The 27807-nt window shown below is 39.7% G+C and overlaps 1 protein-coding gene across 12 annotated transcripts in view; it reads right to left on the minus strand.

Moving 5' to 3' along the window:
• YTHDF3 (YTH N6-methyladenosine RNA binding protein 3) overlaps positions 1-27807 on the minus strand; it is a 66870-nt gene that overhangs the window by 14261 nt on the left and 24802 nt on the right. For 6 of the 12 annotated variants that reach the window (XM_006055910.4, XM_044928738.2, XM_044928737.2 and 3 more), the window contains 3 exons: positions 27181-27340; positions 26852-26879; positions 18914-22006 (listed from right to left, as the gene is read on the minus strand). The exons of 1 other annotated variant lie outside the window; for it this stretch is intronic. In XM_006055910.4, coding sequence (XP_006055972.1) covers positions 27182-27340 — 159 coding nt within the window. In that variant the 3' untranslated portion in view covers positions 18914-22006; positions 26852-26879; position 27181. Of the gene's footprint in view, positions 1-18913; positions 22007-26851; positions 26880-27180; positions 27341-27807 lie in introns of those variants that run through there. 5 more of the 12 variants (XM_025265339.3, XR_006544989.2, XM_044928739.2 and 2 more) reach the window with 5 other exon arrangements.

Below are 27807 nucleotides of genomic sequence, written 5' to 3' on the forward strand. Positions count from 1 at the left end.
ACCACGGATGGTGAGCTGGTGAGCCTTGAAGGCACTTAGGAAGGAGAATACCAGCCATCAGACTGCAGTCACTCCCTAAGGTGAGCCCCAAGGGCGCTCAGGGTGTGGAAAAAAACCACAGGATACTGGCCCAGAACAGCTGAAACGCCTATGAAAGGAATGATTTCAGTGAGCCCTGACTCTTACATTTTCCCATACATCAGTTCAGTTCGGTCGCTCAGTCGTGTCCGACTCTTTGTGACCCCATGAATCGCAGCACACCAGGCCTCCTTGTCCATCACCAACTCCCAGAGTTCACTCAGACTCATGTCCATCGAGTCAGTAATGCCATCCAGCCATCTCATCCTCTGTTGTCCCCTTCTCCTCCTGACCCCAATCCCTCCCAGCATCAGAGTCTTTTCCAATGAGTCAACTCTTTGCATGAGGTGGCCAAAGTACTGGAGTTTCAGCTTTAGCATCATTCCTTCCAAAGAAATCCCAGGGCTGATCTCCTTCAGAATGGACTGGGTGGATCTCCTTGCAGTCCAAGGGACGCTCAAGAGTCTTCTCCAGCACCACAGTTCAAAAGCATCAATTCTTCGGCACTCAGCCTTCTTTACAGTCCAACTCTCACATCCATACATGAGCACTGGAAAAACCATAGCCTTGACTAGATGGGCCTTTGTTGGCAAAGTAATGTCTCTGCTTTTCAATATGCTATCTAGGTTGGTCATAACCTTCCTTCCAAGGAGTAAGTGTCTTTTAATTTCATGGCTGCAGTCACCATCTACAGTGATTTTGGAGCCCAGAAAAATAAAGTCTGACACGTTTCCACTGTTTCCCCATCTATTTCCCATGAAGTGATGGGACCAGATGCCATGATCTTCGTTTTCTGAATGTTGAGCTTCTAGCCAACTTTTTCACTCTCCACTTTCACTTTCATCAAGAGGCTTTTTAGTTCCTCTTCACTTTCTGCCATAAGGGTGGTGTCATCTGCATATCTGAGGTGATTGATATTTCTCCCGGCAATCTTGATTCCAGCTTGTGTTCCTTCCAGCCCAGCGTTTCTCATGATGTACTCTGCATATAAGTTAAATACACAGGGTGACAAAACATCCTCGATGTACTCCTTTTCGTATTTGGAACCAGTCTGTTGTTCCATGTCCAGTTCTAACTGTTGCTTCCTGACCTGCATACAGATTTCTCAAGAGGCAGGTCAGGTGGTCTAGTATTCCCATCTTTTTCAGAATTTTCCACAGTTTCTTGTGATCCACACAGTCAAAGGCTTTGGCATAGTCAATCAAACAGAAATAGATATTTTTCTGCAACTCTCTTGCTTTTTCCATGATCCAGCAGATGTTGGCTATTTGATCTCTCGTTCCTCTGCCCTTTCTAAAACCAGCTTGAACATCAGGAAGTTCACGGTTCACGTATTGCTGAAGCCTGACTTGGAGAATTTTGAGCATTACTTTACTAGCATGTGAGATGAGTGCAATTGTGCGGTAGTTTGAGCATTCTTTAGCATTGCCTTTCTTTGGGATTGGAATGAAAACTGACCTTTTCCAGTCCTGTGGCCACTGCTGAGTTTTCCAAATTTGCTGGCATATTGAGTGCAGCACTTTCACAGCATCATCTTTCAGGATTTGGAATAGCTCAGCTGGAATTCCATCACCTCCACTAGCTTTGTTCGTAGTGATGCTTTCTAAGGCCCACTTGACTTCACATTCCAGGATGTCTGGCTCTAGGTCAGTGATCCCACCATCGTGGTTATCTGGGTCATGAAGATCTTTTTTGTACAGTTCTTCTGTGTATTCTTGCCACCTCTTCTTGATATCTTCTGCTTCTGTTAGGTCCATATCATTTCTGTCCTTTATCAAGCCCATCTTTGCATGAAACATTCCCTTGGTATCTCTAATTTTCTTGAAGAGATCTCTAGTCTTTCCCATTCTGTTGTTTTCCTCTATTTCCTTGCATTGATCGCTGAGGAAGGCTTTCTTATCTCTCTTGCTATTCTTTGGAACTCTGCATTCAGATCCTTTTCTCCTTTTCTTTTTGCTTCTCTTTTTTCACAGCTATTTGTAAGGCCTCCCCAGACAGCCATTTTGCTTTTTTGCATTTCGTTTCCATGGGGATGGTCTTGATCCCTGTCTCCTGTACAATGTCATGAACCTCATTCCATAGCTCATCAGGCACTCTATCTATCAGATCTAGGCCCTTAAATCTATTTCTCACTTCCACTGTATAATCATAAGGATTTGATTTAGGTCGTACCTGAATGGTCTAGTGGTTTTCCCTAGTTTCTTCAATTTAAGTCTGAATTTGGCAATAAGGAGTTCATGGTCTGAGCCAGAGTCAGCTCCTGGTCTTGTTTTTGCTGACTGTATAGAGCTTCTCCATCTTTGGCTGCAAAGAATATAATCAATCTGATTTCAGTGTTGACCATCTGGTGATGTCCATGTGTAGAGTCTTCTTTTGTGTTGTTGTAAGAGGGTGTTTGCTATGACCAGTGCATTTTCTTGGCAAAGCTCTATTAGTCTTTGCCCTGCTTCATTCCATATTCCAAGGCCAAATTTTCCTGTTACTCCAGGTGCTTCTTGACTTCCTACTTTTGCATTCCAGTCCCCTATAGTGAAAAGGATATCTTTTGGGGGTGTTAGTTCTAAAAGGTCTTGTAGGTCTTTATAGAACCGTTCAACTTCAGCTTCTTCAGCGTTACTGGTTGGGGCATAGACTTGGATTACTGTGATATTGAATGGTTTGCCTTGGAAACAAACAGAGATCTTTCTGTCGTTTTTGAGATTGCATCCAAGTACTGCATTTCGGACTCTTTTGTTGACCATGATGGCTACTTCATTTCTTCTGAGGGATTCCTGCCTGCAGTAGTAGATGTAACGGTCATCTGAGTTAAATTCACCCATTCCAGTCCATTCCAGTTTGCTGATTCCTACAATGTCGACATTCACTCTTGCCATCTCTTGTTTAACCACTTCCAATTTGCCTTGATTCATGGACCTGACATTTCAGGTTTCTATGCAATATTGCTCTTTACAGCATCGGACCTTGCTTCTATCACCAGTCACATCCACAGCTGGGTATTGTTTTTGCTTTGGCTCCATCCCTTCATTCTTTCTGGAGTTATTTCTCCATTGATCTCCAGTAGCATATTGGGCACCTGCTGACCTGGGGAGTTCCTCTTTCAGTATCCTATTATTTTGCCTTTTCATACTGTTCATTCCCATACATAGAAAAACATTAAAAATTCCATGACTTGGGATATCTGGTTTTCTTTAATTAACGATAATCTTTTGATGTTTAGACTACCTGACCTTTGTTACAAAACTTCTATATAAAACATAACTCTCAAGTTTTAGGTTGTGAATATTTTTTAAGTCAACAGTAATCAGGAGTGGAGGGCTTCCCAGGTGGCACAGTGGTAAAGAATCCGCCTGCCAGTGCCTGAGGCCCAAGAGATATGGGTTCAATACTTGGGTCAGGAAGATCCCCTAGAGTAGGGCAACCCACTCCAGTATTCTTGCCTGGGAAATCCCATGGACAGAGAAGCCTGGGGGGCTACATAGCCCATGGGGTTGCAAAAGAGTCAGACATAACTGAGTGACTGAGCATGCACACAATCAGGAGGGGAACAAGACTGAAATTACTTAGAGGTTTCCCATGGATATTTGGATGGATTGGACTTTCTCTCCATGTAGTGTTATGTGGTCTCTCCAGCAGGGTGGCCAGATTTTTTATATGGCAACCAGGGCTTAAAGAAATGTGAAACTGGAAGCTTCCAGACCTTAATGCGTGGATCCACATGGGCAAGTGTCACTTGCATTGCCTTCTGCTGATTAAGCCAATGCAGGAGATGCAGGTTTGATCCCTGGGTCAGGAAGATCCCCTGGAGAAGGGAATGGCAACCCACTCCAGTATTCTTGCCTGGAGAATTCCATGGAGAGAGGAGCCTGGCAGGTCCCAAGAGTCAGACACGACTTAGTGACTAAAGGACCACCACCAACTCCTAATGAGGGGCATGATGAAGGAACTGTGGTCATTTTTTTTCTCCCCAAATAGGCTCACTGAAGAGGAGCTTTAGTAAGTATCTCCTTCCAGGTATGTGACCTGGCATCTTGACTTGATTAGAAAAAGTTTCGGCCACGGTGCTCTGGGAAAATCTGACCTCTTTGTCAAGCTGCTGGATCTTGCTAGAACAATGCATTTCATTAAGAATAGATTTTGCTCCTGCTATTTTATGCAGAGACATTTTCACCGACTCATTTCCTGGAATAACAATCTTAGCTATTAAGAAAAAAGAGACCTTAATTTGTTCTTGGTGTGGGGGATGGGAGGGTAAGTTTAAAACAGATTAAAAACAGAAGTTAAAACAACACATCTCTTGTTGCTGATAAAAAACAAAGTGTCAAAAGAAACAAAGCTCAAACCAAGCACACTTCCAGCTCCTTGCTGAAAGGAACTAAAGGAGACAGCCGCACTGAATTTTTATCAGATCTATTTCTGACACATATTTCACTCACCTGCATGCATCCCTCATCACATTCATGCAGGACCAGTTTCCAGAAACATCTCTTAAGTAAGTGAACTCTGCCAGTAGCATTTACATCTTTATGGAAAAATTGAGTTGATCCGTGGTTCTTGCATTCCAAATGCTACCCAAGAAGCAGGAGACAGTATTTGATTATACCTCATTAAACAAAATGACATAAAGGAGATGTTTGGGGAAGTCATCAGACGGGCAAAACTCATGGATTCATTCATTCATTCAAAAATTTTCATTGAGAAGGTGCTGCCATAGGACAAATGCAACCTACCATTTCAAAATAAAGTATCATAAAAAGCAGTAAGGGGAAGTGGCTTTAAAGAGAGGTCATGCATAAGAGGGGGTGACATTGTTAAAGTTGTGGGACTACCCACAATCTCTGAAGCATGCCAGTGCTGCAACATCAGCTTAAATTGCTCTTCTCTGCTCCATGCTGGCCAGACAAAACCCACACCATCGGCAGTAGAAACCACCAAGAAGCCAAATTTTCAGTCTGAATTTCTTATAACTGTGTTCTTCCTAATACAGTGCCTGGATTTCACCACTGGATTCGCCTTGGAGGAAGGCCACTAAAGAACCACTGGACTTATGGCAGCAAGCTTTGGTATTAAGCCACACTCAAGACTCTTCATCCACATAGCTAGCTGGCAGCACAGCTTGAAGTGAATGAGACATAGCACAGGTAAAATTCGATACAGAAGTCTAAAGAATGACGCCATGCCAGCAGAAGATCCTGTATAAAAACCATTACTACATTTATTCCACAAAGCATCAAGGCTATGAGAATGGACAAAATAGTTTCCATTCTTTAAAAAAATACCTGTGACCTCTTATTGACCACAGATATCTGCCTGTCATTGGATGAGTCTTGGCAGAAATTCACTCTGCCCCTCACAACAGTCTTGCAAAATGGCATCAGGGTCCCCACTTTCATGGTGAAGAAACTCAGGCTAAAGGGGGCTACATATCTTGCCCAATATCACATGGCAGGTAAAGTCCAGGTCTTGATTTTACCCAGTCCTAAGATCAAAGCCCTTTCTGCTTAGTACAAAAGCTGCCTCAAGCAGAGAGGAGGATTTCAGTTCAGTGACCACAAAGAAACACCATCCAACTCAGACCCGGCGGTGCCTGAAAGGCTTCAGGAGACACTGAGGCTGTGATTCACTCTTGGAAGATCAATAGATTCATTTATTTAAATTATTTTGTCAATTATAACTAGAAGCTCTCAGTAGGCAGTTCAAAGCAAAGATAACACTCAGCCATTAAAAAAAAAAAAAAGAACAAAATAATGCCATTTGCAGCAACATGGATGGACCTAGAGACTGTCATACTGAGTGAAGTAAGTCAAAGAAAGACAAATATCATATGATATCACTTATATGTGGAATCTAAAATATGACACAAGTGAACTTATTTACAAAACAGGAATAGAGTCATAAATGGAGAAAACAAACATGATTACCGAGGGGAAAGTGGGGGATAAATTGGGAGATTATGATTGACGTACACACATTACTATATTCTCTGGTGGCTCAGTGGTAAAGAATCTGACTGCAATGCGGGACACCCAGGTTCGATCCCTGGGTTGGGAATATCCCCTGGAGAAGGGCAAGGGCATGGCAGCCCACTCCAGTATTCTTGCCTGGGAAATCCCATGGACAAGAGGAGCCTGGCGGGCTATAGTCCATGGCGGTCGCAAAATGTCAAACACAATTGAAATGACTGAGCCCACATGCACGTATAGCACAGGGAACTCTACTCAGTACTCTGTAATGACCTTGGGAAAGGACTCTTAAGAAGAGTGGATATAAGTATAGCTGATTCACTTTGCTGTACATCTGAAACTAACACATTTTAAAAGCAATTCTACTCCAATAATAATAATAAAATAAAGACACAACAAAATTGCATTTTAGAAAAACAAAGAAAGATGTAAGACAAAAAGCAAAACCTCTCCTCTTTCCTCCCCCTCAGCCAGCAAGGTTAACATCATACTTTAGAAGTAGTCATTGTTATGAATGCCTTATGTATACTTCCAAAATCTTTAGCTATAAAACCCTTTTTAAAATGCTTAAATTATGTATTAAAATTATATGTGGATCTCTTATTCCAGTTGTGTAAATTTTAAAACTCCTGGTACAGATCATATATGCCATGAAGTTTTTGTGTTTTTTTTTTTAATTTAAGAAAATATATCACCACCTTCTTGCATCAGCATCTACAGCTACCTAATGTTTCATTGTAAGGAATTCCACCATTTACTTTTTAGACCAACAGGCTTGTCTCCATTCTTTAATTTGCTATTACAAACAATACTGCAAGGAGTACGCCCACCCCCTCACACCTTTTTTTTGTGCACTTATGTACACAAAGAGAACTTCCTAGGAGAGGAATTCAGAGTGGTGTTGAAAAAATGAAGACAATGGCTGAAGTGAAGAGATTAGGCTTGGAGTGGGGAGAACTCTGAAGCTGAGGGTCCAGTTAGGGGGCACAGGGCCAGCAGGGACCACATCCATGGAGACCAGAAATAGATCACACACGTGGGTGTGACCTAAAGAAAGGCGTGAAACAAACTTTTTCCACCTCCCTCCCCAAACTGTCGCCCACCCACACAGGCAGCCACCACCCACACATGCACACAGCACATATCATCCAGGGCAACCTTCCCTCCTCATCATGAGGGTTTTTCACAAAATGCTGTGAATTTCAACACTTTCAGGTATCATTTTCCACCGTATATAATTGAAGCAGGGTGGAGAGATAGTGCTCACATTAATACAGGCAATCACCGTAAGACTTGAGACCCCCAAATCAGTCTCCACAAAGCCAGACAGAAACACAAGTTGGGACAGTGACTTGTAGAACAGCTAATCCTGTTGACCCAGATTTAGCCTAATGGAGGAGCTTCATTTCTAAAATCACTGCCGTAAAATTATGACTTTTCTTATGCCAACTACCTTAATAGGTGTTTGGGGGAATGATAAAGGGATGGAAAGGGGACCAGATTTTAAGAAAAAAGAAAAACTCATTTTCTGTAATCCTCCACAGTGTATATATTCTCTTCTAATATAATAAAACTTGCCCTGCCTGTTGACAACTGAGAAAACTGAGAAAGTCTAAGTCGAAATATGATAAAGAAAACCCTCAGCCAGGGCAATGGAAAATGTAATCAAACCTCAATAGCTCCCTCTGCTGTCATTTTATGTAATTTAATTTTTTTGTTTTATTCAATTACAAATCACACGAAGCTGGGTAGTATAGAAGTCAGTTGATAAAATCCTTATTACTTCATCTAAAACTGGAAGCATCGCTCCTGTCTTATGTCTCCTGCACTGGCAGGTGGATTCCTTTTCCACTAGCGCCACTGGGAAGCCCACTCCTGTATCATGAATAAGGATGATCTGATGGTGGGGCAGTTTTCTATACAGTAGAGGCATTAGGGTAACTTAAAGAAGTGACTGGGCTTCCCTGGTGGCTCAGCGGTTAGGAACCCAGCTGTCAATGTAGGAGACACAGGTTGAATCCATAGGTCAGGAAGATCCCCTGGAGTAGGAAATGGCAACCCACTCCAGTATTCTTGCCTGGAAAATCCCCATAGAAAGGAGAGCCTGGTGGGCTATACTCCATGGAGTCAGACAGGACTTAGCTACTAAACAACAACAACAAAAGAAATGGCTACATTTCTGAAGTGAAAAGTGCTATATACGCTTCAGTAAACCTCGATCTCTAAAATTAGGCACATTTTATTTTTTTTACTTTTTTTAAATTTTATTTTATTTTTAAACTTTACAATATTGTGTTAGTTTTGCCAAATATCGAAATGAATCCGCCACAGGTATACATGTGTTCCCCATCCTGAACCCTCCTCCCTCCTCCCTCCCCCATACCCTCCCTCTGGGTCGTCCCAGTGCACCAGCCCCAAGCATCCAGTATCGTGCTACATTTCTGAAGTGAAAAGTGCTATATACGCTTCAGTAAACCTCGATCTCTAAAAATTAGGCACATTTTAAAAAAGACAACTCTTAATGATTCACTTGTCTAGGCCACACTGGTCCTGTGAGAGCTGAAAAGCCCATGGCTTTGAAAAGGATGTGGAAGACGTAAGGTTGGAATGCAGAGAAAGGAACAAACACCAGGCCAATTAGGAGAACAGGTTCTTCCACTTGAGGCGCCAGGACCGCAGGACAGAGGACGAGGGCGGAGCCGGGGCTGACACGCCCGGAGGCTGCCGGCAGGATGCCCCTCGGCGCGCATCCTCACCTGACGCTCCGAACAAGTCTGAGCGGGGATGTTTCTCACTTTACCAACAAGAAGACACTGAATTGTTTGGTCCGTCAACAACTAAGGAGAAAGCTTGGGCACAGATTTAGAAGCCTTTGGCTTTGAAGTGGGAGCTAGAAAATCTGGGCTTTGAAGTGCTCATTCTGTCACTCACGGGGGCCCTGGGAAAGTCGTAGCTTCGCAGCCTGTTTCTTCCACTAGAAATTGAAAGATGGGATTCAGTGACCTCACAGGTCTTTTCCAGTACTCGAAACCATTGCAGGCCCATCACCCTCTATCCGCCCGCCCCTTTATCTGACCCAGAGATGGTTCAGTTTAAATGACAATCAAAGGCAATTTGCAGGAAAAAAGAGGAAGGTAGGAAGGAAGAAAGGAAGGAAGGAGGTGGAAAGAGGGAGAAAGTGGAGTGAGGTAGGAGATAGATGGGCTCCAGGTTAGACGTTTAAAACTGGCCTCCTGTTTGTGTTTCATGGGCCATGAAGAAGTGGCCTTCAGATTAGATACTTAACACTGCTGGCATTTCTTGAGAGGAGAGATAGGTGGGCTCCAGTTAAGGCATTTACAAGCAGCCTCCTGTTTGCCCTCTGAAATGGAAGTAACAACAGAAACGGAAAATTGCCACTGTTTGTCTCTTGTAAAATCCTTAAGGTAATAGTCATGGCAAGAACAAAGAAGGGCAAAACCCTGTTTGAGTAAAGGATTAAAGGATCTCCATTTCCCCCCCCCCCCCCCTTTGGGGATGTGAGACACTACACATGCTCAGAAAGGCTCCTAGGGGTCAAAAGTCAGGGGATAATACCAGCCATAATGAGTCTTGCTCCTCCCAGAAGCCTTCACTTCAAGATCCATCTTGGCTGAGGGGTGTGTGGGTACCCAGGGGAGGGTCCCAGGATAGATCAGGTGTGGAAAAAGAAACCAGAAAATTGGTTAAAGGTAAACAAAGACCCGGAAGAACTGCCCTATATAAATGACTTAATTGCCTCTTTATTGAGCTCCTCCTCTCTAGGGGGACAGTCACACCTTTTCTCTGTGGGTGTTCACCTCTTCCTTGCTTCTGTCTTAACTAAACAAACCATTTCTCTCTGTGCTCTCTCACTTGTTGTGCTACATCTCTAATAATAAACTTTGAACCTGCATTTATAGTTTCTGCCCCCAAGATCTTTCAATGGGGGCAAAGATCCAGGGAAAAAGAGATTCTAGCCTCTAGCCCTGCTGATCTGGTGGCTAGGATTCCTGGTTTTCACTCAGGTTCAGTTCAGTTCAGTTCAGTCGCTCAGTCATGTCCGACTCTTTGTGACCCCATGAATTGCAGCACACCAGGCCTCCCTGTCCATCACCAACTCCCGGAGTTCACTCAAACTCACGTCCATTGAGTCGGTGATGACATCCAGCCATCTCATCCTCTGTCATCCCCTCCTCCTCCTGCCCCCAGTCCCTCCCTCAGGTTACCCAGGTTCAATTCTAGGCAGGGAATTATGATCTTGCTTCATGCCACCGCTTACTGCTGCCTCATTGAGATCAGGAGGAAAGGAGGGAGGAAAAGTGGGAGGGAAGCTGGCAGATTTCTAAAGAGCAGCCAAATAGAATACTTGCACTGAAATGGAGATATTGGCAGGTGGTGAACCTGCCCCTTGGTGAGAAAATGAAAGTCACATGGCTTTTTTTCAAACAATAATGAGCAGCAGCAACTTTTTCCTGCTCCACTCACCACCAGTTTATAGACTGATGTCTGGATCTCAATCAGCAAAGGCCACCATCAAAACATCAATAGCAAAGGCTCCATTCATCCCAACCCTGGAGGGGCTGGGAGGTGCCGATGACTCATTCAACTGGGAGCTTCAGAGCACTTTACATTCCAGAGAAGTCCCTTCCCTCCTAATCTCACAGTTTACAAAGACAAGAACAAACACAAGAACTTCTGGAGAAGTTCTATGAAGAAAATAGAGGGTAAGAGAATGGAGTGGTAGGGTAACTGTTTCAACTATGGAGACTAGGGACATCCAGTCTCTCTCTCCCTTATACATATATTCTGGGTTTGATCCCTGGGTTGGGAAGATCCCCTGGAGAAGGGAGAGGCTACCCACTCCAGTATTCTGGCCTGGAGAATTCCATGGACTGTATATAGTCCATGGGGTTGCAATACAGTCCATGAAGTCACAAAGAGTTGGACACAACTGAGCAACTTTCACTTTCACTTTATATATATATATATGTATTTAATTCGAGGATAATTATTTTATAATATTGTGATGGTTTCTTGCCAAACTTCAACATGAATCTGCATTAGCTGTACCTATGTCCCCTCCCTCTTGAATCCCCCTCAGGACATCTTCTCTGAGGAAGTTATCCTAGCAGAGTCCCTAGAAAAAAGCAAATATCTGATCCAAGCCGATGACAGAAGACCCTGAAAGTGGGAGTGAATCTAAAGTATGTGGAATGAAAGAAAGTCAGGGTGGCTGGAGGATGGGGACAGGGCAGAGAGAAGGTGTGTGAGCTGAGGCTGGAGGGGAATCCGGGCTGGTTAACAATGGAAACAGGAGAGCGCGACTTGGACAGGAGAGAAGTGGAGTTGGGGAAAATGGAGAAGAGGAACCCCGCTCACTCGGCACAGCCCGTGCTTTTGTTCCCACCACCTTTGCTTGGAGCTTTGTAAGCTAAATGGTGGTGTGGAAAGGAGAGCAGAGGAAAAAGGAACTGAGAACGTGCTGAGTGGGGTTAGGAGAGGCAAGGAAGACCAAGGATGAAAGCAAACATCCCCCAGCAGATATCCCCCAAAACAAATCCCTGACAAATACGAACACAAGTCAAAACTAATTTGAGGGACTTCCCTGGTGGTCCAGTGGCTAAGACTCCATGCTCCCATGCAGGGGCACCAGGTTCGATCCCTCGTCAGGGAACTAGATACCACATGTCGCAACTAAAGATCTGAGTGTGGCAACTAAGACCCGGCACAGCCAAATAAATAAATATTTAAAAAAAAACTAATTTGAACGTCAAATCACTCACGTTCTTATTTCTATAGGCAATAAAACAGCAGATAAGGTGAGGATACAAAGTTAAAGGAAAAAAGTTCAGGGGTAATTAAAATCTCTGAACAATAGGTTCCTTGTAATGAAGATGTTAACTGAGAAGCCTGTTGGACTTTATGTTGGCAGATCAAGAAGGACAAAGACTGGTGTGTCTCTCTAGAAAGGTGGGGGGTTGTGTACCCATGAATGGTGGAGTTATCCAACAGGAGCTGACAGATCTAAGGACAGCTATTTACCATGAACACCACACAGTCCATCAAGTGTCCCCAAAGCACTGGTTCCCAGGGGGCATCCACAGTGCCAAGTTTATACTCATAATCATACCAGGATTCTTCACTCTTATTTTCTACTGAGTGTACAGTTCAGTTTCCCAGAGAATTACATGACAAGGGATACTGCAATAGCTTGAACACAAGAACGATGAAAATCCAGCTGCTACTAAATGAAACATTAAGCCCTTCAGAATTCTTCTGTTTTAGTTTCCAGTATGGTAACTATTGATAAAATCCATAGGAACAAAAGCTTTTGGGGTTCCTCAGTCATTTCAGGGTAACAGAAAAGTTTGAGAACTGTGGCTCAAGCTGTTAATAAATTTGAGGGTATTATGATTATATAGTATTATACTATAAATGTGACATAAATGTTACAATAGGATAGTGATTGGTGATCATTTTATTATTAAATGGGGAGTTGCATTAAGACTAGATACTAGGACAGTAGATCCAAGACTCAAAACCATCCATGAACCACTTCCAAGGCAGTAATTTGTCTACCATTGGTCCTGTGCGACACTCCTGAATGATGTAAAAGCAGATCTACAGTGACAAAAGATGGGAGGCTTTCCTTAAAAGGAATGGATGTTTCTACACCAAATGGTACACAAGAACTGAAGGGGAAGAAGAGGCTGTGTCTATGAGAATGAAACTCGCATTAACGTCTTTTTCAACATTTGAACCTTTCTCAGAAAGCTGTTCAATATTTCTTCACACACACATACATATATATGCTATTGATATTCATCCCTTTGGTTTTTCATTTGACCTTTCAACTACTGCCTGGAAACCTGAAGAAATTTGAAAACTTCAGTTTTCCATTTCACATTTCAATTTAACACGTGACTTTTCAACCATCACCTGGAAAGCTGAAGAAATTTGGGGGTGGGGGCAAGAACCAAAACAAAGAATCAAGCCAAGGCCACATACAACTCCAAGATAGGTATCGAATATCTAACTTCTTTCTCAGGCCTTCCCGCCCCCCACCTTACTAAAGGAGTAACAGGGGAAAACCATCAATTTACATAAACTCTGAGAAAGGAAATATGTGCCTTTCCAAAAGAGGAATGGTTTGACTCAAGACTTGACATGGTTTCAGTTGGCTTTAAATTTAGATATGAGAAATTGTTAGTGGGTACATTTCTTCTCTCCAACATTACACACAGAAAACATTGTTCATAGTTTAGATATTTGGAACAAATATGTAAGTGCTGGCACATTATATTTTCCAAGGGGGATGAATACTTGTCTTTATTACATTTATTTGCAAAGATGTCCTACCAAGTTATCATTACATATGGACACAGGCAGTCATGTTATTTAATACAGAGGGAAAGAAGTTTTGGGACTTTGAAAAGGATAATTTAGGTCAAAACCTTTAAAATAAAGTGTAAAATAATGAAAGATATGTCATTTAAGGAGTGGATTTGTAAGTGATACAAACAAACCTTGCACATTGTAATTTAAAACAAATATGTAGAGAATTCCCTGATGGTCCAGTGGTTAGGACTCTGTACTTTCACTGCCGAGGGCCTGGATTCAGTTCCTGATCTCAGAACTAGGATCCCACAAGGATTTGATTTTAGGTCCAAGAGTTCTTCGAATAGGAATCATGTCTGTCTTCTATGAACCACACCTCACCTCTAAGGCACCATCTAAAATTTCCCACTGGAGTGAAAACTGAAAATACACTTGCAAACTACAAGCAACTTCTACATTTTAATGAGTTTCCTGCCACGTTTTTTTCCGTTTTCTGATCTACACCTAGACAACTCCCTTTTATCAAGTATTTCCAAAGCCGTCAATTTAGTTTTCAAAGCAACAGCTCTCTTTCAGTCACATTTTATCAGTTTACATATTTAAATCTCATAATAAAAGAAATAAGTACAACTGGAATAAACAAGCTTAGAAAAAACCACAAATGATATTGGTAAGCATATGTACAAGGGCAAACTAGAAAACAGCTCTGAGATGCAAGTATTAACTGTACTCTAACCAAGTCAGTTACTGCTGACAGCCTAAGCAGAATAAGCTTAATATACTGGAGACAATCGCTTTAATGTTAGCATGCAACAATATTATGATAAAGCTTTAATTTGTAAACTTTTTACCTCAAGATATAATCTTGAATATGTACCAGAGTAGCTAGAATTGCTATATGTCAAATACCTCTTCCTTCTAAAGCTGTACAATGTTACCAATGCCATACTGAGGTAATACATCCACATTAGTGTTTCCATTTTGAATTGTTACTAAATATTCATTGTGAAGCTCTTATAATTCACTAACATACTTAAGTGGCATGGATATCAAGGGGCATTTGTAACAGGCAAAGCATAATTTTTTTTTCTTTAAGTATTTATTTATTGCTTAGCAGGTAAATAATCCCCCTGCATCACAAGAGACACAGGAGATGCGAATTCAATCCCTGGGTCACTACGATCCTGGAGAAGGAAACGGCACCCACTCCAGTATTCTTGCTTGAAAAACTTCGTGGACAGAGGAGCCTTGTGGCTACAGTCCAATGGGTTGCACAGAGTTGGATATGACTGAGCGACTAAGCACACACATTTACTTAGCAGTGCCAGGTCTTAGTTACAGCAAAATTTCTTGATCTAATTTTCATCTTTGCCTTTATTTTCTTATATTGCTTATAGATATTCTTGTTATTCCCCCATTTGCTCTTTTAGTCTAATTTGCCTTCGGTTTTGCTGTCTGCTCTGCTCTAGCAGGATTAACTAACTCTATTGTTGCAGTTTACTTACTTTGAAAAATAATGGCTGACAGTCACTGAAAACCCAAAATTGCAAAAAACAAAGATAAATAATAATTTAACTAAACTTTAGACAGGCAGTGGCCTGTCCTCAGGATCTCAATCATATAACACTATGAACTGAAAATAATCAAACTTTCTACTGCATCTGAGCAATGAAGATTATCCTAAGAAATGTCCAGTGGTAATCAATAAATCCTTAATTTTCCATATGAAACAAAAGAGCAAGTTAACACTTAGTCTTGCCACAGACCCAGGGGTTGTGCTCACCGCTTTATTTAATCCTTCTGAAATAGGCTCCATTCTCACTCCTTTTGGGGCTTCCCTGGTAGCTCAGACAGTAAAGAATCTGCCTGCAATGCAGGAGACTTGGGTTCTATCCCTGGGTCAGGAAGATCTCCTGGAGAAGGAAATGGCTACCTACCCACTCCAGTATTCTTACCTAGAGAATTCCATGGACAGAGGAGCCTGGCGGGCTATAGTTCATGGGATCGCAAAGAGTCAGACACGGTTGAGTGACTAATACTCATCCCTTTATTTTTTTAACTGATGAGGAAATCTAGGCTCGGAGCCTAGGGCACCCAGATTCCAGTACAGGTTTATCAGTCTCCAAAGTCTATGCTCTTGGCGAGAATATTATGCAGCAGACTCAGAAATATTTCAAAACCATTCCATCAAAAAGGATGCCGAACTATTTAAATCACCTTCTTTAAAAGGAGTGCATCATTCTAACCATGTTGTTTAACTCTTACCTCTGGTTTTTCAATCCAGGCAAATTTGAATGACTATCTGTTCTTATACATAAGACCAAGATAATCAGCTACCATCTAACTTTTCCCTATTAATACACCTTCACTCCCTTTATTAAAACTTCTGCACTGTTATACACACAATTAGAATCCATTCAGGGAGGAGGTATGAATCTCTATTAGAATTCCTCTAAAATACAACTAACTGTTGAGAAATAAGGAAAGAAAAAGAGGGAGGGGAGGGTAGCTCTAAAGAGATAAAAGTGAAAAGGGGAGTAGCATTGACATATATACATGGTCATGTGTGAAATACATGGGGAAGCTGCTGTATAGCACACGGAGCTCAGCCGGGGGCTCTGTGATGACCTAGAGTGGGGTGGGAGGGTCAAGATGGATGGGATATAAGCACACTTAAGGCTGATTCACATTTTTGTATGGTAGAAACCAATATAACATTGTAAAGCAATTATCCTCCAATTAATAAAAGTAAAAAGGACACACGAGCCTGCCAGGATGAGCCTAGGTAGTAGTATGATTCCTGTATTCCTCTTTATAAACACAAGGATGAAAGAAGAATGTAACTGTCTACCCAAGTATGGACTGTGACTTCCTCCCAAAGCCCCATGTGGAAAGGAGGGAAAAGACTTGAGAAATCTGACACTACCACAGCCAAGCGGTCAAAGTCAAATCAACAGGTGCATGTCAGTGGTATGTATCCTTAACATGATGTGGTAGAAATGGCAGCTTTACCCATGTGTGGTCTTTCTCCCAAAAACTTGTAACCCCAGTCTAATCATAAGGAAGACATAAGTTCCAAAGAAAGAGTACTTTACAAAATATTTAACCAGTTCTTCTCAGTACTATCAAGGTCATCAAAACCCAGTGTGAGAAACCATCTTGGTCAAGAGGAATCCAAGGAGACATGACAACTGAAAAGTACTGTGCTATCTATCTTTGATGGGGCCCTGAACCAGAATAAGGACATTTGGTAAAAACACACAAAAATCAGAAAAAAAAAAAAAAAAACAACACATCAATACCAATTAATTGATTACAACATATGTACCAGACTAATGGCAGATGTTAACAAGAAAGGAAACTGGGTGCAAAGTAGATGGAAACTCTCTGTACCGTTTTCTCAGTTGTTCTGTGAGAAGTGAAAGTGAAGTCGCTCAGTCCTGACGACTCTTTGCGACCCCATGGACTGTAGCCCGGAGAAGGCAATGGCAACCCACTCCAGTACTCTTGCCTGGAGAATCCCATGGACAGAGGAGCCTGGTGGGCTGCAGTCCATGAGGTCACTAAGATCACGGTTTGAACCACTAGACTTCAAGACTCACTGAAGGGAAGTAGTGGCTGTATTTTATCAGAGGCAATTAATCAAATATAATTTGAGGTTTTCAGTACCTGTATTTTGAAATAAACAAAAGATAACTATCATAAATTTTACTGGTTTCCAGACTTACTTTTGAATGAACACTCATTGCCGGAGTAAGTCAAGCTTAGAAAGTGATTGAAATCATAAAGTTGTAAAAATTCAGAACTGCAAAGAAGCTAAGATGCATTTTATGCCCACCTCCTGAACTTAAGAGCACTGACCACACAGTGATCTGCTGAGGGTCAGTCTTCCAGTTAGAAGGAATCGTGCGCGCTTCCTATTACAAGCCTCTAGAAACAGTATGAGAATTACTGAGCTATGTTTGTGATGCAGATATACTTATCGAGTATGTAAAATTATCATTTTAACAAAAAGAAATAGATATTTAAAATTTAATACGAAGGGAAAAGGAACCATTGTGTAAAACATAGTTTATCTTTAGATACAATGTTTTGTCTTTCATCTTACAAACCAGCTTCTATTTCAGTATTTTCTACATTAATAGGGTAAAATGTAGAGCAACTGCAACCTATCCATGAAATGGGTAAATTTCCTAAGGGGGGAAAAAAAAAGAGGGACTGTTTGACTTTCCAATTTCCAATTCTAAAATCTTCCTCTATACAATAATTCTACTCAGGTTACAAACATGTCAGAAGTAGCCAACGATGTTTCAAAATGACATTCCAGCAGCTAACCTCTGAGTGTGTTACATAAGGGGTATTCTTTGGAAGGGCCCAGGATAGCAGGAAGGGATGTGGAAGCCCCACCCCACAGTGCTACAAACTCTGAACTCACATGTTACTTGAACACTAAATTTTATAACAACTTTTATTTACAATTAGTTCCAATGTTGTACAAGTAACTCAAGTTATGGACTAGACACATTCTGAATTTACTGCAATGTTCATAAATAAATTGTATTTAAACTGTCCTATCTGTGGGTGATTTACAGGGGACTTCTGCTCCTCATTATGATGCACCAAGAGAGATGGGGAAAGATTACACGTCAAGATTAGGAAATGACCGAGTCCATGGATTCAGTCAACCTGATTGTGCAGTACACTCATATTTACTACTAAAAAAAGTCCATGTACAAGTGGACCCATGTAGTTCAAACCTGTGTTGTTCATGGGTCAACTAAGCAAGCAAACAACTTAGGTCACTTAGCTTCTAACTGCAAGATTGTTCCTAGACTAGAATTACTGAATCTAATGTCATGAAGATAAAGCCAAGCCAGTAAGAGTCCCAACCAGAAGCAAGTAGCCTCAAATATAAGCTGCTGAAGTGAGGCAAACCTTCTCTTTAGGAGATGAACAGTAAGAAGGGGGCTTCCAGTGATGCCACAGTGTGGACACCTGGGGTGCCTGTAAAACAATGTCCTGATCGCAGGCTAACTGTGTTGTATGCAGCACAAAACTAAACTCTGGTTTCCTCCGTCTGAACAAGTGCTTTACAGAGCCCAGCAACGATTACCAACACACCATTCAGAGTCACCACCACCCTACCTCCATAAGCTGTAACCAGCCCAAAGGATAATGTACACACTATTAAAAAGCATTCCCTGGTCCCAAGAATGGGAGGTTATGGTCATTAGACAGCTGGTGCCAAGACTTCCTCCCATTAAATAAGCCTCTTTCTCTTTTGCTCTAAGTTAAGTATTAATGGTATGTAATTCAATAAGCTCACTGGAGTGGATAAAGATTAGGATAAACTGTTAGCCTTCCTCCTCTCTGTAATTCCCCTACTTAATTTCAAATGGCCAACTAAATAGAGTGATATAATCTATTTGTACTTAAGAAATATGTCAATCAGGAAATTCCTAACTGAGTTGGCAAAAACGTTAACATTTTCTGGAAGGCAATGCATATTTATAAAGATAAAATGGAAAGAACACAGATAGGAGTGAACAATTTTTATTGAAACCCTCAAAGATTAAGAGGACCAAATGGTGAGTTTGGGTACCATAACAGAAAATCTCACCTAACTGTACCATCATTCACAGGAATGAACAAACCCAAACACGACAAAATTCAAATTCTCATGTAATTGCTACAAGTGAATGTAAATGAACTAATCATTTTATCATAACCTTTCTTTAATCATATGAAAAAGGGAATTTACATGGCATAACAAAAGATATGCAAAACTTAATGAAACACAATTCTCTTAAATTTCTCAAACTTATGTTTATAGGATGCAGAATGCACTTGAAATGATTAAATGACTTAAGCTGATTCTTTTTTTTTTTTTTATTGCAAACTGTTTTAACATCAGCTTTAACCCCCATGCATGGTATTCAAAAAGAACACAGCTTCAGAATTAAAAAGATCACTTAAGTTAAAACAAGGACTGAACTCAGGAAAAGGCTGGGGTTTCTTCTGAAAGGAGTCTTCAAGTACCAATATGTATAGAGAAAGAATACTAATTTTGGTTACATTTTCCCCCTTACTGTTAAATATACAAACTATATAATACCTTTCAAAATAAAACACCCATATAAGATAAACTTTAATTAAGAAACATTCAAACCAGATCTTGGAAAAACATTAGGCAAGGAGTTTACTGGGCCAATAATGTCTCAATCTGTGATTGCTCAAAACATCGGGTCAGTCTCCTGTTGAACAGCCCAATTTCTCCCTCTTCTGGGTCCCAGGAGTTAAGAAACCTCCATTCCTTGTGCTAATGGGACAACCTGCGATCCTTTCACTTAAGAGGAAAAATATTCTGCTGTACATTGACAGACCAAGAAGGGAGAGAAAGTAGGTACTCGGAAGAAAACTTAAATGAGGGGGAAAAAAAAATTCACCTATTGAAAAGTTTTGTTTTTGTTTTTCCCAAAGGAATGCTGCACCCATTTCACTTAATATTAGAAATCCAGGTTAAAGGCACTGGGAGGAACTCCTCACCACGAGTAGAATTACAGGTGACACTTCTGAGTCTGCTATTGCAATCAGCCTGCCTGCTGAGTGTTCTGTGACATTTCTTACACAGAAACCTACTGTAAATTAAACAAGTTTCGATCTGTGAATAATAACTAGTTTTATAAAAAATATTCAGAGTTGCTAATAAAGCACCAAGAAAAAGAGCAGCTCAGAGGACTCAGAGCCTTTCTACAGGTCACTCCTGCACAGTTTTCTCCCACAGGACCTTCAGAGTGACAAGAGTCCTCTGACCCGTCCCACCATATAACCCAAGGGACGTGGAACGCTGCTGCGGGGACTACACCCAAACACCAACTTTCATTATAAATAGTTAAGAGATATCTTACAAGATTTCATGGCTTACTCTGAAAAAGGTAAAATAGGTGCAATTTTCCTTTAAGAAAGTCTTGATTTTTGTAATACACTATTAATATTTTGATGTTCCCTTCAGTAAACACTGATAACTATGCTGGGACTACCAAAGCACTGTGAAGTCACTACAATTTATCTACAAATACTGTACTTTTTTCACCTGAATACAGTATTTGTACATTTTAAGAAAATATTGTACAAAAAAAATCATATAAATGAAATCCTCAAAGAAATATCTGTCACTAAATTTTTGAGTTGAAGTGACCAAAGACCATAGTAATGAAAACATTCTAAACATGATGTAAACATAAGTGGAGTAACGCAAAACACCAAGGTATTCAAATCTACTATATTGCTATTTCCATCCTTAATGCATCTTTCTACATAGCTTTCTCCTTTTGGAACCGTAATATAAGGGGCAGTACATTATTTCATAACCATATGCCATCAAATCAGGTAATACAGATGCTTGACACGTTTAATTATACAAAATCAATTTGTTTCAAGATACAAAATTAATGTTGATATGTCATTAATGAAAAAAATAAGATGTTAAAAAGATAACTATAAGAATACCCAGATATATGCTGTATTCCCATTTATATAGATCTGATCAATAAAACATCAACACATTCACTTAGATACTGATTTAATCCATGGATCAAGGCCATATTTTCAAATATTTTAAGGATGCCAGGACACCGCAAAAGCCGGAGAAAGGACTTGAGGAACAATATATGCTTGCTAAACAAGAACTATGTTTATTTAGCTAGTGAATACCTAGAGTAATAAATTTTTTACTTCATGATAGCAATCAGGCTCGCAAACACCCAGAAATAGGAATTAAGGGTTTTAAATGTAGTTATAAAGGTCATAAAAAGTCTGATTAGACTGAGGTACATTACTCAAAATTTTGAGATTCATTAAGTGGTAGCAAACAAAATAATTCCTCAGACAAATGCACATTTTTCAGTATACATATTATTGGGGGAAGGAGGGGAGAAGAATGTGCATTAACTGGTGAGACCCACCAAGCTGCATATCAATATTCTGTTACACCAAACAGTTTGAAGACAAGGGAAATGTTCTAATATAATCTCAGATTATGTTTCATTTGGCTAAAATAGAGCTTAAGGTTGCTTTGCCATATTAAAAGTTTACTACAATAATTTTCACATAAACATTTAGACTTGAACTCCAGGACTAAGTATGGCATGATTCTTTTGCTTTTAATCTGTCAAATAGCTAAAAATTGACAATTTAAAAACTACAACAAAGAAAAAGTTGAAGCAGTGTGACTCTTACATCATTGAACCACTTCTAATGGTTAACTGTTAGTATTTAACAAATTCAAAGAGTTAATGAATCCTTGCATTCATTCAGTCTTCTGTGCCTTAGCTAGGATGCATAATTACAAAAGACAGCAGATACTGGTAAAAGCTTCAGGACAGAAAGTGCTTGACGGAGTTACAGTTCTCAAGTGTGTTTGGTGAGAGTATAAGGGCAGACGCGCTGATGAAAACCATTACAAGAAGAGTCAATTCTGTGTTGTTAGAGTTCAAAGATGTCACCTTAAGCAGAAAAAAGCTTTAATAACGTTGTCTTTGACTTATTAGGCATTTCCAGAGTCTACATCATTAGTGTTGTGATTCTAACAGGACATCTTCATAGGGTTATTGTTTGTTTCTATTTCTCTCCTGAAAGAAAAACACAAAGACCTTTAAGGAAACATCATCATTGTTTAGCGATTTAAATTAGATGCACATAGAAAGAAAACCACGTCCATAAGAAGTTCTTCAAATACTAATTCAAGTAGTTAGGCAAAAACGATTCACTATTACCTACACACACCTCAGTGGGAGTACCACAAGCCATTTTAAAATAAACAATTCCAAACACAAAGACCCAGTTCAAGAGATTATAGGTCCCTTCCACAGCCCTGTTTTCCCACAGAATTTTGTTTACGTGAGGCTACTACAATAAATGTATTTCTAGTCCCTTCCATGAGTTCTTGATGGTTAAGTATCAAATAGACTGTTAAGTTCTGTGAAGCAATCTGAAAACTACTGGCTGAGGTAGGGTCAGGAGGAAAGGACAAGAGGAGCATTAGAGTTGCATTCAATTAAGCTTTCAGTATTAATTTATCCATGTCATACTCTCACATTCAGCATAATTCTTCATATGAATAAATATTAATACTTATTACTAATAATTCCTTTTAAGAAAGCAGGTATCCCTTGAACAAAAGTTAAACTGAGTGATGTTTTCATGATGGTTTTTAATCAAATATCCACCCGCAATACTTATTTTTTGAGCCTGCAATTCTAACAAGTTCACTCCAGTCCAAGGACCACAGTTTGAAAGCCACTTGTGTCTAATACATCCTAAGACTCTATTTTTGGTTTCACTACTCCTTTTTCATGAGTAATACAGATTCCATAATAAATATGTGCATACTTTGAAAATGGTAAAATTGATGTCCCATCCTCTGTGACATCAGAAAATTATTTAAAAATTTAAAGACAAAGCTAAAGTTCTTTGTTACTGAAGCCCTTCCTTCTTCGTTTGTGTGTATTTCTACAACTTGAATGACAGTATTTAACACAGAAAGTTTAACAAATAAATGTCCTACTATACAAATAATCACAAATAAACTATTTTATGCACCCATAAGTATCAGTGGGATATTCTGAAATCAAAGAATAAAACAAAAATGAAAACAGACACAAAGCGAGCTAATTTCCAAAAGGATAAACAAAAACAAAAATCCAACAGCATAAAGGAAAAAGACCCCCCAAAATTGGAAAAAAGTAATAATAATTTGGAACCAGGAAGTTACAGTCTAATTTTACAAGGTACCTAAAGCTTTAAAAAAAAAAAAAGAAAAAAAAATCAGCCTAAACATAAAGGAAGTTTATTTCTCAGCTGAAGGAAACAGATTTGTATGAGAAATGGTGAAGCCTGCTATAATTAGCTGGATTATAAAACACAGGAGGTAACGAATGGCTCACTGTTCATTCTTCCCCATGAAATGATTAATGAGAAAGCACAAATATAAAGCACCAGAAATATACATTTAAATAAAGCCATCAAAACATGTAGGTTCAACAGAACCACAAAAGAGCTCAAATTTGTATTAAAAAATGATTTACAAGAAATTAACCTTAAACATAAGGAGATAGAAAAGTTAAAAATAGTGAAAAACAAGCCAGATGAAGACTGAATCAATCAACTGTATATACTTGATTGATATATACAGTTATAGTGGATTCTAAAGGCAAAAACCATTGTTAGAGATAAACAATCACATATTGAATGAAAAACATTTTATAATTTCAGCAGTATTAAGCTAAAAATACAACTTTATATATATTAAAAGTTGTCAGAATTACAAAGAAAATCTGACAGGTTCTTAATTGTACTAGGAGAATTAAACACATTTCTCTCAGTAATTGATAAAGAAGACAAATTGGTGAAAATAAAAGACTGAATATACAGAAAACAGAAAACTGAGCCAAATAATTACAGCAGGGTACACAATGAACAATTACAAAAAGGAACTACATGTTAGACCAGAAAACGAACCTAAATACCAAGGAATAGGTATCATACAGATCACATTTTCTGACACCAATTTTAACAGCAAACAGGTAACAACAACGAAATCTTTCCACGCTGGAAATTCTAAAACACTTTTAAAAGTCTCCCAAAAAACCATAACAAAAATTCCAAAGTTTTTACACCAGTACAATATACTAAATCTAAGCCCTCAAATAGCACTTAGAAATTTACAAGTGTTGATTTGAAAATATGTATATTTTTCAGCCGAAAAATGAGCTCATCATCTACTCAGTATGTTAGGAAAGGAGCAGCAATTAAGTCCCCCAAAGTAGAATATAAGACCCAGGAGAACAATTTAACAGAAAACAAAAAACAAAGACAGCACAAGAAAACAAAAACAAACACTGATGTTGGGGGGAGGAGGTAAAAGAAGCTAACAATAGAAAAATCTCTAGAAAAGACTCATTTTAAAAAAAGAAAGCATAAATTATATGAAGACTGATATAGCTAAAAAAAATTTAAAATACTATTAGATCCAACCAGTCCAATCTAAAGGAGATCAGCCCTGGGATTTCTTTGGAAGGAATGATGCTAAAGCTGAAACTCCAGTACTTTGGTCACCTCATGCGAAGAGTTGACTCACTGGAAAAGACTCTGATGCTGGGAGGGATTGGGGGCAAGAGGAGAAGGGGATGACAGAGGATGAGATAGCTGGATGGCATCACTGACTCAATGGACTTTGAGTATGAGTGAACTCCGGGAGTTGGTGATGGACAGGGAGGCCTAGCATGCTGCGATTCATGGGGTCGCAAAGAGTCGGACATGACTGAGCGACTGATCTGATCTGATTAACACCAATATGAGGCTTCCCTGGTGGCTCTGACAGTAAAGTATATGCATGTGATGTGGGAGACTCCGGCTCAATTCCTGGGTGGGGAAGATCCCCTGGAGAAGGGCATGGCTACCCACTCCAGTATTCTTGCCTAGAGAAGCTCATGGACAGAGGACCCTGGAAGGCTACAGTCCATAGGGTCCCAAATGCCAATGTGCCAAAAATGTTTGAGACAATACCAACAACTTGCTAAAAATATTATTTATTAAATACAACGTGCCAAAACAAACTCAACAGTAAAAAGAAGACTTGAAGAGACTTATAAAAACTAAAGAACTTTAACAGACAATTAAAAATCTATCCCAAACTAAAAACTACCAGAGTCACGGTTTCATAAAGGCATTTGATTAATTATCCCAGAATTAGAGATAAGGAAAAGAAAGAATATTTCTTGATGTATTTTGAGGTAATACTTTGATACTAACTTCAGAAAAGCATGAGAAAACTGAATCCAGTCTCACTTGTCCCAAAAGGATCTCTTACGGGCTGTTCTGATGATAACAGAGTGTGGAGAGGAGCACAGGTAGGTGCAGGAAGGCAGTAAGGACAGTACAACAATCCTCCAACATGGTAATGATAATAATGAAGGGTGCAGGGCTAGTGAGCAGCACTTGGATTCAGGATATATTCTGAAAACAGAGCCAACAAGACTGACCAACAAACTGGTTAGATATGGAGTGTGAAAGAGAAATAACAAATTATTCTGGAAGGACAATGGCCCTCTACAAAGGGGGAGCAGGTCTGGGGCAGACAAAGAAATAGAAGCCATATTGCATTTAAGATGCTTATGAAACAACTAAGTGATGATGCTACATAGGCAATTAGATACATGAGTCTAGAGAAAGAAGGAAAGGTCCAGCGTGAGTATACAAATTTGCAAGTCCTCAGCATGGTATAAAGTCCTTCAACAAAATTCAATTCCTCCTGAAGTCTACAAGGTCATCAACACCTCTGTTTTAGGAAAAAACCCTCAAGTACCCCACATTTATATGACAAGATCTAGAACAGTGCTTGATACTGTCAGTATTAAATAAACATTTGACTATGAGAAATCTCTGGATATGCTATTACTCATAGACCAGTAAAAGCATGAGACTAAGAAAAAACAAGCTATCTATCAGTGATATAACCTTTAGTGTTGTTTTAAAACCAAGTACATATGACACAGCTGAGGTCATAATTACATGTCCCAGGGTGTTGTACGAAGTAACACAGGGAGACAGGAAACCTGAATTACACAAAGGAGCCAAGGCCCAGCAGACCTGAAAAAGGACGAGGCCTCTAGCGCTGGTTCAGCAGACAGCACTTCAGACATCTTTAGGATACAAACTTTCCAAAAGTGATTCATAGAACTCAATTTTTACTTTTAATAACAAATGACAATTCAAAAAAAAAAAAACAGTCTGCAGAAAAATCTCTCCTTCCTCTCTTCTCCATGAATAGAGGGCTAGGTATCAACCAAGCAGATGCAGATATCTGACGGCTCTTCCCCACCCAGATTTCAGCAAAGGCACGGGAGATCTCAAGACCAACACCTAGAATTCGGCCTGTGGAGATGAACTCTGGGAGGACGTTTACTCGCCAGCCCATGTCTTTTTGACACAGCTTAACAGATGAGCTAAGAACTCCCATACCCTTAAGGGTAGGAGACAGTTTAAAACAAAAATTTTCTTCAGTGTCCTCAGAGGGGTCATCACCTAAACATTACAGGTAAATGACTTACTTCCTTTTAACACTATATAAATAATAAACTTTAAGAAAAAAGCATAAAAATCAAAAAGAAATAAAATGGTCTCTACTGGCAGATGATATGACTGTTAGGCAGGAAATCCTACAGATGTTCTATTAGAACTACTAGAACTGATATGTGAATTTAGCACAGTCACACAATATAGGACATCTCTATAAGCTTGTAGCAAACAACTGGGAAGACTGAAAATACAAATTATAACAGCAGAAAAAAATATAAAATACTTAGCAAAAAAATTCCATAAGAGTCATGAAGTTTTCAACAGTGAAAACTACAAAATTTTACAATTATATTTGTCTCTCCCCAAACTCTTAGTTCTACAAAGCAAGGGCTATTTACCTTAAGTGGCTTACTGGTAAACCTTTATCTGTTGAATGAATAAGGGAACAGTTAAGAAGAGAACACATAGGGTCTAAATATATGGTGATAAAAGATGACTAGCACAAGATTCACGCTAGGGTTCTGGTGGGGGGAGGGGTGCAGGGGGAACTTATCTGGGACCCAGTAACAAGTTCTTAAAAACAAGCAGAGGAATCAACATGCAACCCTATTTTGGAGGGAGGTTTTGGACTATGATAAAATGAAAATAATGAACTTATTATATTCCAGACTGTCATTCGTAAGTGAATCTGTTCACGTGTAGCTTTTTTACATCCTAGGTCTTTTACTTTATGTGCTGCAGGGAGGTGGTTCCAGTACCCCCGTGGATATCAAAATCCAAGGTCGCTCAAGGCCCTCACAGTAGCTGGCCCTCTGTATCCATGGGTTCCATATCGACAGGTTCTTATCTGTGGACATGGAGGGTTGACTGTAATCATGCATTTGCTGCTGAAGAAAAAGAAACAGTTGAAATACCATTCAATTTAAGGATGATTGTTTACACCGTAATAGATATGAGTTATTTACGAAGCTAACAATAGAGTATTACTACAATAAAAATGGAATCATCTTGACTATTCAGAAGACCACCCAATGTCTTAACATAGAATTACTCACTTAAATATGTAATGTAAGTTTATTCTATCAAGTGTGATACATCCTAGGCCAAAACCTATCTTCCAGAGAAATCTTTTACAGTGAGGATCAGACCACTCAAGATTTTATCATAGAATTACTCACTTAAATATGTAAGTTTATTCTATCAAGTATGATACATCCTGGGCCAAAACCTATCTTCCAGAGAAATCTTTTACAGTGAGGATCAAATGAAAAGCAGGATTTTATACAATGAGTTTGCTTCTGTTCACCATAATTAACTCACTAACAGACAACTTCAACCATACAACAGTTAACAA

Source organism: Bubalus bubalis, chromosome 15, assembly GCF_019923935.1.
Source record: "Bubalus bubalis isolate 160015118507 breed Murrah chromosome 15, NDDB_SH_1, whole genome shotgun sequence".
Classification (NCBI taxonomy): Eukaryota; Metazoa; Chordata; class Mammalia; order Artiodactyla; family Bovidae; genus Bubalus; species Bubalus bubalis.